The sequence below is a fragment of the Girardinichthys multiradiatus genome, chromosome Y (assembly GCF_021462225.1).
Source record: "Girardinichthys multiradiatus isolate DD_20200921_A chromosome Y, DD_fGirMul_XY1, whole genome shotgun sequence".
Lineage (NCBI taxonomy): Eukaryota > Metazoa > Chordata > Actinopteri > Cyprinodontiformes > Goodeidae > Girardinichthys > Girardinichthys multiradiatus.
In genome coordinates, this window is record NC_061818.1 from 37,170,385 (window position 1) to 37,181,608 (window position 11,224).

Here is an 11,224-nt window from a genome sequence, read left to right on the forward strand (position 1 = left end):
TATTTGCTCCAAACATGATTCTTGTCATTGTGGCCAAATACCTCCATGTTTGTCCCATTTAACAATACTATTTTTCTCCGGAGTGTGTCTGGCTTGTCCACGTAGGCAAATTTGGAGTAGGGGCTTCTGTATGAGTCAGCACCTTCCCAGTCAAAGTTAGTGTAATTGGCTGTACTGTAGAAAGTGACTTCACGGTTTCCACTTTTTGACAGGTTTTTTCCACTCAATGTGACTGCTGTGGGTCTTCTTCCAGAACTTGGTAAAGTAGTGGCACATCTTACCTAGTTGCTTGAACTGATGCTGTTGGAATCTGCAGTTGTTTAGAAATGGCTCCAAAAAACTTTCTCAGCTTGTGTTAATCTATAATTCTTCTTGCATATCCACTGACATCCTTGGGCTTTTCCATTGCTTCTAGTTTTGGTCAGTCCCAGAAATGTTGTCAAACAGATCCTTTTCATTCAGAGAAACTACTAGCTTCAGTCAGTCATGATTACTAAAGAAGGGAAATGGGCCTTTGCCTTGTCATGTTAAAAGACATTACGCACCACAGATTTGGATGAATGTATGTATAATTTTCAACCTGTTTGGAATAGAAAAAAATCCACAGTTAATCCAAACTTTTAATCTGTGAAAAGTGGATGTAAACATCTGACCAGAAACATCTGTTTTTACACTTCCAATGGAAAAGCACCAGCTTAGGTGCCTATCTCCAGCCTTTAGGTGCCTCAAGTTATTTTTACTTTTCCTGAAAAGTTATATTTTTGGAGATACAAGGTTTTGTCTAATGCATGAAAGGGAGCAGGACAGAACTCAAGCATGCATGGGAAAAACATGCAAACTATGGCTGAAATAAGGTTGAACTATGATCATAAGTAAAAATACTTTGGACACTGTAGACACTGTCTTTTAAGAGTTAATCGTCAGCCATCATATTTGCTGTTGTCAATTATTGTGCCTTCTGTGATGTCAAATGCACATCAAATACACATAAATTGAATTAGTGCTGTTTTTCCTTCAGCGTGAGTTTTAAAAACTGTCAGTGTAAATTTATACTAAAATACTCAGATGTGTTTTGTAGTCGGCGTATATTAGTAAAAACACAGGATAAAAGATGATTAAAAACTTTTTTAATGTCTCGACATTTTTGTATTCAAATAAATCTTAAATCTTATTTAACATAATTTTCAGTAAGAGGTGAAGATATTATAGGATATTACTTGGCGTTTATTTTTCATAAAACAAGATGTTCTATTCCCACCTCCCTTGTGCTTTGATTGGTCCATAGACCTAGCAATAAGTTCCGGCCACCAATCGGCGTTAAGAAGTGGGATCTTGTTGATGACGTTCGTCACTGCATGCCGGAAGAGAGGTCGCATGTGTTGACCAACCTCTACTGCTCCGTGGATGAGGTTTAAAGCCCATGTTGGGTAATAAACAGGTAAAAAAAAACGGCGTAGAAATGTCTAAGGACTGTTAACTGAGATCTTCCGGACTTTAAATACCACTTGTCTCGGATATTTTAATGAGCAGATGCCGTATTTAGCATGAATAGCTTCCATGTGAGGCTCTGTAGGCTGCTGGTTGTGAAAGGCAGAGCTCTATCTGCTGCTGTGACGGTTTCACGCCGTGATTCTTCTCCCCACCGGAGTGTTTTCCACTTTTACCGGTCAATGGCGACCTTTGGGGATCCGTTTCCAGCGAAGAGGCCGCAGAAGCAGACGCTGCGCCGGGTGAAGACCAAGGAGAGCCGCAGCAAGCGGGGAGACGTTCACGGACCGTCCACCGTGTACGTGCAGGTGGTCGGTGCCGGAAGCAGGGACAGCCCTGCGTCGCTTTACGTCTTCTCTGAGTTCAACAGGTAGGCACATCACATAATCTATATTACATAAAAAGCATTTGTTTCAGTTAAAGTACCGTATTATTAAGAAACACTAGCGTTTACCGTTATTAACATAAATTTCAGCAGATTGTAGTTTAACTACAGCCAGTAAACGTCACGTGTTTTTGCCGAGCTTCCTTTGGATTTCAGCGCAATTCTTTCCACATTTTTAGCTTTTCAAGTCCAAAGTAAAATGACTTTAAATGTACAAACATTACAAACAAAAATTCGGTGAGATAGATATGGAGGACCGATCCTACCATAATTAAGAATAAATACAGAAATAAATAAATAAATGACTCAATAAAATATTTTCTGGGCCAAAAATTAGCCAGATATGTAAATTATTGCGCCATTATATGCAAAAAATTAAAACGATTTATTAAATTATTGATCAATTAATCAGATATAAATGTATACATATATTTCTATTTATCCACTTCTTATTTAAACCATTAATTTGACTTGAACTGTAGATTTTTCCTTTATTTAATACAAGTGGATTTCTTGTTTTTATTTTTCCTACCCCTTTTATTTCTTTTAAATTAAAAAGACTGAGACAAAGGGGGCGGTCTTTCGACCAGCGTCACCGCCTCACCTTCTCTCCTATTGGTTAGGGTCACGCTTCTAGGAAGTAGCTGCTGAGCCTCTGCCTGGTTCTGAAAAGGAGCTAGCAAAAACGGCTAACTTAACTTCTGTCATGTTGGTAAAGAAGTCAGGAGCATTGTGGATTTGGTGGTAGATAGCGCTGTTAGTCGGGATAGTTTACTGTATCCTGTTGACTCTAACTGAGAGAATACTTCAGTTTGTCGAAAAAGTAACGTTTTTGGATGTGCTTTCAAAATAAAAGCATCACTCAATGATGGACGTTTCACAAACTACACTAGACCATGTTCTCCTGTCACAGTTATGGTATGACTAGAGATCATCATCACTGGAGAATCTCTCTCATTTGCTTAAGAATATCTTATCCCAGGCTACAAACAGGGTTCATCCTATACAGACTAAATAGTCAGAAATTTCATGAAATTATTCCCCAGATCTGGACAAGTAGGGAAAAATAAAGGAAAGTATGGAAAAATATTTGTATTTCCAGACTTTGGTTTCTGATTGCCTACATGTTCGATCCATCCTTTCATCCATCCACTCCACTATCCATCCATCCATTCATTCCTGTGTTCTTCTGTCCATCCATCCATCCATCGATTTGTTTGACTCGTCCATCCACGTTTGACCATTTAGCTATCTGACCATGGATCCAGCCGTCCAAGCTTCCTTACAAGGACATCCTTTTTGCAAGTTGAACTCATGACCTCAAAGAAATCTAGTGTGTCCTGTCACACACACACACACACACACACACACACACACACACACACAAGAGGAATAAACGCTTTCAAACGTCCCATCTCTGTGCTGCAGGTACCTCTTCAACTGTGGAGAAGGAACCCAGAGACTCATGCAGGAACATAAGTAAGCCACCGCACACCTCCTCTTCATCTCGGCCTGGCTGCTGGGGTACGGTTAACAGCGCTAACATGAAGGTTTTTCACTTTGGCAGGCTGAAGGCTGCTCGGCTGGATAACATCTTGCTGACCCGACTGAGCTGGGAGAATGTTGGAGGTTTATCAGGTCAGAGGCCGATTCTCATCTTAAATCATGGTTGGCATGTCAGATAAGAGGAAGTTTGTTTCAGTCGGGGATGTTGTATATCCCAGCTACAACTTATTTCAGTTTCCAAAGAGTATTTTAAAGTCATTGCCAGAGGTTTTACCTCCTGCTGGCTGTTTACCAGAATGCAAGTTTAAAGTTTAATACAAATTTCAGGTTCATTTTTGTAAAATAATGACAGGGGCTTTGGGTGTAATTCTTCTATATCTCAGATAAAATGCCAGCTTTGCATTTGAAACTGCTTTAACTAGCTGATTTCTGTTTTATATCATAACTTTTTGTAAATTCAAAATGTCTGCCTGTTAATGATGTTTTTATTTTCTGAATATCATGTATTGCAGGGATGATATTAACCTTAAAAGACACCGGCGTGCCCGAGTGTGTGCTTTCTGGACCTCCACAGCTAGTGAGAAGCTAAACATATAAGTTGCAGAGAGCTGCAGGAACATTTTATGCAGAGACTGACTTTTTTTTTATCTTTCAGAGGAACTATCTGCATGCCATCAAGTCCTTTTCTGGCCCTCTGGTAGACATCAAGCTGTGTATGACGACGTTTTTTACTGTAATGTAGTTTTACATCGTGTTTATTGGTGGGATTATTCATGTTTTGATGTCCTCACAGCCGTTCGACCGTACACTGAAGAGATGCACCGAGATGAAACCATGACTGTGTATCAAGTGCCAATATTTGGTAAATTCAAATCATACTTTTCATTCCTTTGGATTTAACTTTGTCTTCCAAATGGCATTCAGATTATTAGCTGACTGTTTATTTTGTAGCCAAGTCAAGGAGCGACAGAGGAAGAAATTCATCCAAGTCTGATAGAAGCAGCCTGGCCCAGAGTTCTCCAAAGAGAGATGGATTTCACCATAACGGCAGAGTAGATGAATCAGGTGAGAAGGCTGCAGTTCAGCTCAGTTAGTTTACATACGTGGAGATGAATGTCTTCTTTTGCCAAGATAGAATGATTACACAATAATTGGTGGCTCAGGTTTGAATTATGGATTTTCTCAAATCCACACAGGATCAGAACTATACACACAGGCCTAAATTATCCATACACCCAAATAACCTTTGCTTAAGTTCCTTAGCAAGTTCACCGTCGACGCAACACATAGAGCCATCTTTAACCACAGACCTGGTTTTCAACAGGGTTGAGGTCAGGCGTTTGGGAAGATTTTTAGCTTGTCCTCATAGTTAGCCTTAGATTTCTGCCGTCCATGTTGATGTAAAACTGGTTTCACTGCAGACCGTGACCCTGGTGTTCGAGCACTTTCCAGGTCATGTAGGCTTGAGCCTTGGTATTTCCTAGGTTGTTCTTCATCATCCTTACCAACTTCCTTTTATCTGAGAGGGACAGTTTGGATTAGATGGTTGGGTGAACTTAGAGATTTCAACTCCCAGTGAATAAGGAGGTTTCTGATGACCCCAGGGGGTCTACATGGTTCATACCGGACCAGCATCTCTGAAATGTATTTTAGTCCAAGACCTTTCAGTGTCTTGTAGACCATCAACAAGATTCTAAATTCTGACCTTAGAGAAACGGGGAGCCAGCGCCGTGATTTAAGACCTGGATTTATATGACCCTGTTACATGGTGTCAGCTCACCGATTGGTTTTATATTATTGAAAACACACAGTTTCAATAATCTGACCTACTGAACATAAAATCATGCAGCAGTTCTTCTATGTTGTGTTTTTAAAGAGAAGTCCCTTGATGCTGCCAATATTTTTATAGATGTCAGCGAGCTTATCTGGTACTAGACTTTATGTGGTTGTTAATTATTTGTGTTTAAATCCATTATGACACCTAGGTTTCTTGCTTGCTCAGTGTCAGTGAGTCTTTGACCTCAGTCTAGTTGAGTACTGATCTCTAACCTTGCATTTTGGGACCGAAAGGAAAGACTTTAAGGTGAAGGAAATTCTGTTCCATTCATTCATGGATGTTCTGGACATACTGGCCTAATGATTGTAGGGGAATGTGGTCATGTGGTAAAACAGAAAAAATGTCAAATGGTTAGAGATGATGTAGTACTGGGGGCTCTATATAGATATTAAATATATTTTATACGTCATTAAATTCCTAATGTTGTATTTGTGTGAAGCTGTTTTATAACACTGCTGTGTAAATAAAGTTTGCTGAAAACCGAGCCTTGAGGAACGCCTCCGCTTTTCCTGTCTTTCAGTTGGTATGTTATGACCAGCTGTGTTGAACCCAGCACTGAGCTCCAGCAATACCAACACAGTTCACACCATCAGACCTTTAGTGTGTGCATAAATGTCCAGATTCTGCTCTGAATTGTTGGGTTACTCTTGTCAAACATCTTTCAGGTGAAAGACGTGTAGCAGCTAGAGATACGTCGCTGGTGATCGCCTTTGTGTGCAAGGTTGGCAGCCATAAAATGAATGTTTTCATGTTTGAGAGTGCAGTCTTTGTTTCTGACTTTCTTCTCCAACCTGTAGCTTCATCCCAAGAAAGGAAACTTCTTGGTTGCTCAAGCCAAAGAGCTCAGACTGCCTGTGTAAGTTGCCATATGTCCCCTTATGTGTTCATTTCTGACCACCTGACCTGATTTCTTCATAAAATGTCTTAATGCAGCGGAACAGCGGCTATTGGTCCTCTCATCACAGCTTTAAAAGATGGAAAAACCATCGTGCATGATGGAAAAGAGGTGCTGCTTGATTCTCTGGCACTCATCAGACTACAGGTCCAAACTTCATCAGCTCCTTCACAGTTTGCTTCTGTCTCACAGATACGACCTGAGCAGGTTTGTACTCCCACTGACCCCGGGCCGGTCTTTATCGTAGTCGAGTGTCCGTCTGAGGAGTTTATCGAAGGTGTTTGTACCAATCAGCCGCTGAGAAGGTAAATATTCAATTATCTGAAGACATTTAAGGACCTAAGAGAGTGTGATAACTTGTTGTCTCTTTCAGATACCAGACTGGAGGGGCAGAGGATTCAGCTGTGCTGGTTGTCCACATGACTCCAGAGTCTGTTCTGGAAACGGATCAGTACAAAGAATGGATGGAGAGGTTTTACATTGCATCATTTTAATACCAGACCTCAATATTTCAAGTGGAGCTAGAATATCTGAGAGTATTCTGGGTTTCTGCAGGTTTCCATCCACAACAGAACACCTGGTCCTCAATGAACAGGTCTGCACAGTCCATAACATCCGAAGTCACAAGATTCAGACTCAGCTCAACATGATTCATCCAGAGATCTTTCCAGAACTTAAAGCCTACAAAGCAAAGGTAATGTTTCTGCATTCATATGGTCCACTGATCTCCTTGACTACTCAGAATGAATCGGTTTGGATAAACTCGAGACGCGAGATGAAACTAAAGCAGTTTTCAAAACCTGAATGAACTTTTAACTAAATGAGGGCGGTAAACGTCAACCTCTCCGTCATAGCAGGGGAGATGGTTTGGGCCAGGGTTCACCTGTCAGGTAGATGTCTTCATATTCCAGGGTTCTCGAACTGTGGTACAGGCTCCTCTCGTTTCAGCTGGGTTTCCTCTAGAGGTTCTCAGAAAGCTAATTATAAATATATAAATAAACTTACCTTACATAACTGTTATGCAGAACTGGTAAGCGCTAAAGGGCAAGAAGTAGAGTTGTTCAGGCGCATTGATCTTTGCTTCAAACAAAATCTACACCAAAGTGCAGTGGAGAATATTTCCAGAACTCCCAGTATAAAATGAAGCTGAAAACCTGAACCAGGAACAAGTACTGAAGGCTATTTGTTTAGCTCTGAATTGGGAAAACCAGTAGCTACTTTAAGGTGTGTATAAAATACGTTGAGCTATATTGATGTTCAGAAACCTTAATCAGCCTCAGAATTGATCAAAAATCAGAGTTTTATTTCTCACACTTCGCCTGAAACATGATTTTAGTTTTTTTTTTTTTTTTTTTTTTTTTTTTTGCACTGAGCGATCTTCGTCACAGTCGATGAAGAATCAGGAGGTTTCTGTATATAGTATCAGGATTAGTAACCAAAATCTAGAAATAAAAGAACCAAAAGTCCTTATCTATTAATTAGAAGCTAAATTATTAGAAATGTAAAAAACAAAGGAACTGCTTGCTGATTCTCTAAACCTACCACTGCAGATTAAAAAAGGGATGTTTTAAATCTGATTAGCTAAAAATACTAATTAAACTGATTTTACAACTAAGATTTATTAAGAGCTTATTGGTCTCTAAGGCCTCGTCTTGTTTACTGCTTTGGTTGTTTTTCTGTCACTGTTTCAATCTTTTTGTCAGCATGAAGCAAGTAATCTAGACCAGCTGCATCTAGAAACATTGAAATTAGTTAACAAGAACTCAGTTTTTCATCGGGTTAGGAGTTTTAGTTCCTCAACACATCCCTCCGTTTTTTACACAACTGGATCTAAATTAGCTGATTTGTTTTTCAGCAACCACAGGCTGCTTTGCACGTCCCAAACGTCCGAGCCGAGTGTCTGCTCAAGTTCCAGCTCCGACCCGTCATGGAGTGGCAAAGGTTGGTGTCCTCGACGTCAGTTTGTTTTGTTTCTAAGCTGTTTAACCCGTTTTTACCACTTCTTCACAGCATTGATAAAAACTGCCTGCAAGTATTTCTTGTGGACTGTAATGTTTGTCTTTTTTTTATTGTCTCTAATGTTAGAGACGCCGTTTCCTCCTGCAGCTCGGAGGAGTTTGTGAAAGAAGCTTCCGAGGTTACAAACTTTCTGGAAGAAGTGGAAAAATGCAGGAGAACTTGTTCAGCAGAAGAGCGAGAGCTTTCTGGTCAGTTTAGGGACAGGTTATGTTTTGCACAATGTTATATCATGTTTGAGGAATAATTATTGAGAGAATGTAATTTTAAGCCAAAGCGTTTTGTTTTCCGCTGCAGTTCCAGGTGACAAACACCCAGAGGTGGTCTTTTTAGGAACGGGGTCGGCTCTTCCGATGAAGATCAGAAACGTCAGTGGCACTTTAGTGAACATCAGGTGAATACATCACTGTTATTTCAACTGTAACAGATCAGCTAAATACCTCACAGTTACTGTTTGTTTTTCATAATAACCAATATTTGCTTGTCTCTGCATGAAGTCCGAGTCAGTCCCTGCTGTTGGATTGTGGAGAGGGAACCTTCGGTCAGCTCTGCAGACATTATGGAGATGATGTGGATGACGCTTTATCCAAGATCTCCACTGTCTTCATCTCACACCTGCATGCAGACCATCACACAGTAAGAGGCCTTGCGACACATTGATGTGAACGGTAACAGACCTGTGGTATAATCCAGACTCTAATGCTGGTCATAGGGTCTGATAAAGCTGCTGTACCAGAGACAACGGGCGCTGGTATGTAAACTTTTACTTGTTTAACAAAAAGCATAAGAAGACATAAAACGTGTTTGTTTTTTTTCTGTCATTCAGTGTAACAGGTGCCACAATGTTTATATCACACTGTTATTTTGCCTCCAGGCCAGCTTAGGAAGGCCCTTCAGCCCCATCTACTTGGTGGCTCCAGCTCAGATCATGGCGTGGCTCGGACAGTATCATGATTACTGTGAGGAGATCCTCAGTCATTTCAAGTATGTTGAAATGCAAAAACTCGTAACAGCGCCAGGCTCTGGTGTAGTTCATGCATTGAACCGGAAAAATCCAAAGCTGTTAAATGTGATGTTTCCTGCATGCTTTTGCTCTTTTATCCACAATGAAAGGTTTGCACCATGCAGCCAGCCTGATTTGGCACCACATGCTTCCAGTTCTGTTATTGCTTCAGTCACCCAGAATAGATTCTGAAATGCTAAATATTTTCCCCAGTTATAACATCCATTCATTTCTGAAACACCTAATCATTAAAAACCTTCGACCCTTGTTTGTTCTAGATGGTTTTGGACCTTTTTTCTACTCCTTAAATTTCTCTAAAGTTAGGACGTTTTTTCAGCTGTCCATCCATCAGTTGTCGCTCCATCCATTCATCCATTGTCCTTCTTTCATTACAGCCTCTGGTTTTTTCAGGTTCCATATGTAAAGCTCTAAGCTCTGTAGAAATATCTGTTTGAAGAAGCTTTAAATCCATGCAGGTTATTAAAGCACAGCTTCTCTCTTCTGTTTCTTGTTTTTCAGTCATATCCCCAACAGATTTCTGTGTGATGATGCTGAGGTGTCCAAACCAAAGACTCACTCGTTCATCCAGGCCATGCTGAAAAAGAACAACCTGGAGGAGGTCTGCAGCTGTGTCAGCCTCCTCATCTCGTTTTAAACGTTTTGGGAGGTTTAGACTCACTAAATAATGCTTTTGTGTCTCAGTTCCGGACGTGCGGTGTGCGCCACTGCAAGAATGCCTTCGCCTGCAGCTTTGTGCACCAGTCAGGCTGGAAGCTGGCCTTTTCTGGAGACACCATGCCCTGCGACGCATTCGTAAATATCGGTAAGACGTGCTTGGAGATTAAAGCCCATACGCCAGAGCACAGTTTCAATATTTCAGTGTTTAATAAAAGGTGCAGCTTACCAGCACAGGTTGCTTTGAATCATTTATCAGATATTTCCTAATGCTTGACCTCACTCATGTTGCTCCCAGATTCTTTTATAGGTTCCCATGAGATCATTCCTTATTGATTCTGGCAAAATGGCCTGACTGGATTCTGACCAAGCAGGGCGTTACAGTTCTTGTGCCTGTTTGCTGCCAATGCATTGGATCAGCACATACTGTTGGTTCTTAGTCTTGATTAGGACATGGCTGGTTTCCTCTGGGAAAGGATGGGTCTCATACAGAGTTTATGGGGACTTTTTGCAGGAAAGAATGCAACTTTATTGATCCACGAAGCCACACTGGAGGATGAGCTCGAGGAGGAAGCTGTTGAGAAAAGACACAGGTGAGAGAATCTGACTGAAAGCTACTTTAATGTGATTTACCAAGAAAAATGAAGGGAACTGAGGTTTTTATCGCCATGTTTGCAGATTCTTCTTTCTTTTAATACTTCTTCTCATGGAGTATCTACTCCTTTTTTTGATCGCTCTTTGGGTTTTCTGACAGCACGACCTCGCAGGCCATCGGCATCGGCATGAAGATGAATGCTGACTTCATCATGTTGAACCACTTTAGCCAACGCTACGCCAAGATCCCACTCTTCAGTGAAGACTTCAGTGACAAAGTGGGAATATCCTTCGACCACATGAAAGTAAGACTCAGATACCATATGTACACACACACACACACACACATAAAACAGTCTGAAATGGATTCTGGTTTTAGAAATGACTTCTTGTTTTCCAGATCTGCTTCAGAGACTTTAAAATCCTCCCTAAACTCATTCCTGCACTTAAGACCCTCTTTGCTGAAGAGCTCGAGGAGATGGAGGAGAGAAGAGAGAAGCGGGAGCTGAGAAATCCAAGAGGAAGCTCCAACGAGGTGGTCAGCGAGCAGAAGATGTTCAGAAGGTCCGAGGTTGAAAGAGGAGCAAAGAGAGACCAGGAGGAGGAGACGGTGATGCACAGCATAGACACAAAGAGGCTGAAGACCAGCTGATTCATCCAGAGAAATGGACTTTGCATGAGAGCATACTGAATTAATTTATATTTATAAGAAGTTGAGATTTTTATTTGACAAAACAGAATAAGTTTTCTTGTGATGCCTCCTAAAATGTAAGCTCTGAATTTAGTTTGGTTTTATTGAACAGAATAAAGCAAGTTCACACCAAA

At 40.8% G+C, this 11,224-nt stretch overlaps 1 protein-coding gene across 2 annotated transcripts; it reads left to right on the top strand.

The window, feature by feature from the left end:
- Nucleotides 1-1,144: 1,144 nt before the first annotated feature.
- On the top strand, nucleotides 1,145-11,224 carry LOC124864997 (zinc phosphodiesterase ELAC protein 2-like). 2 transcript variants are annotated; one of them, XM_047359975.1, is made up of 24 exons: nucleotides 1,145-1,858; nucleotides 3,302-3,352; nucleotides 3,441-3,511; nucleotides 3,892-3,956; nucleotides 4,035-4,092; nucleotides 4,173-4,241; nucleotides 4,331-4,444; nucleotides 5,882-5,937; nucleotides 6,014-6,072; nucleotides 6,150-6,222; nucleotides 6,304-6,416; nucleotides 6,485-6,583; nucleotides 6,667-6,805; nucleotides 7,967-8,052; nucleotides 8,197-8,318; nucleotides 8,425-8,521; nucleotides 8,625-8,763; nucleotides 8,840-8,878; nucleotides 9,002-9,111; nucleotides 9,650-9,749; nucleotides 9,833-9,953; nucleotides 10,320-10,398; nucleotides 10,560-10,704; nucleotides 10,800-11,224. In XM_047359975.1, exons 1-24 carry the CDS (start codon nucleotides 1,545-1,547, stop codon nucleotides 11,049-11,051), a joined length of 2,571 nt encoding a protein of 856 aa, XP_047215931.1. In that variant the 5' UTR covers nucleotides 1,145-1,544; the 3' UTR covers nucleotides 11,052-11,224. The 2 variants fall into 2 exon arrangements, with proteins under 2 accessions (XP_047215931.1, XP_047215932.1); XM_047359976.1 differs by having other exon boundaries at nucleotides 8,218-8,318.

What these genes read in the sequence shown, in the direction of transcription:
- LOC124864997 (XM_047359975.1), top strand. Translation starts at nt 1,545, where the DNA reads ATGAATAGCTTCCATGTGAGGCTCTGTAGGCTGCTGGTTGTGAAAGGC. An exon ending in TGATCGCCTTTGTGTGCAAG is followed by an intron (nt 5,938 to 6,013) that starts GTTGGCAGCCAT and finishes TCCAACCTGTAG; the next exon opens with CTTCATCCCAAGAAAGGAAA. An exon ending in CGACGCATTCGTAAATATCG is followed by an intron (nt 9,954 to 10,319) that starts GTAAGACGTGCT and finishes GACTTTTTGCAG; the next exon opens with GAAAGAATGCAACTTTATTG.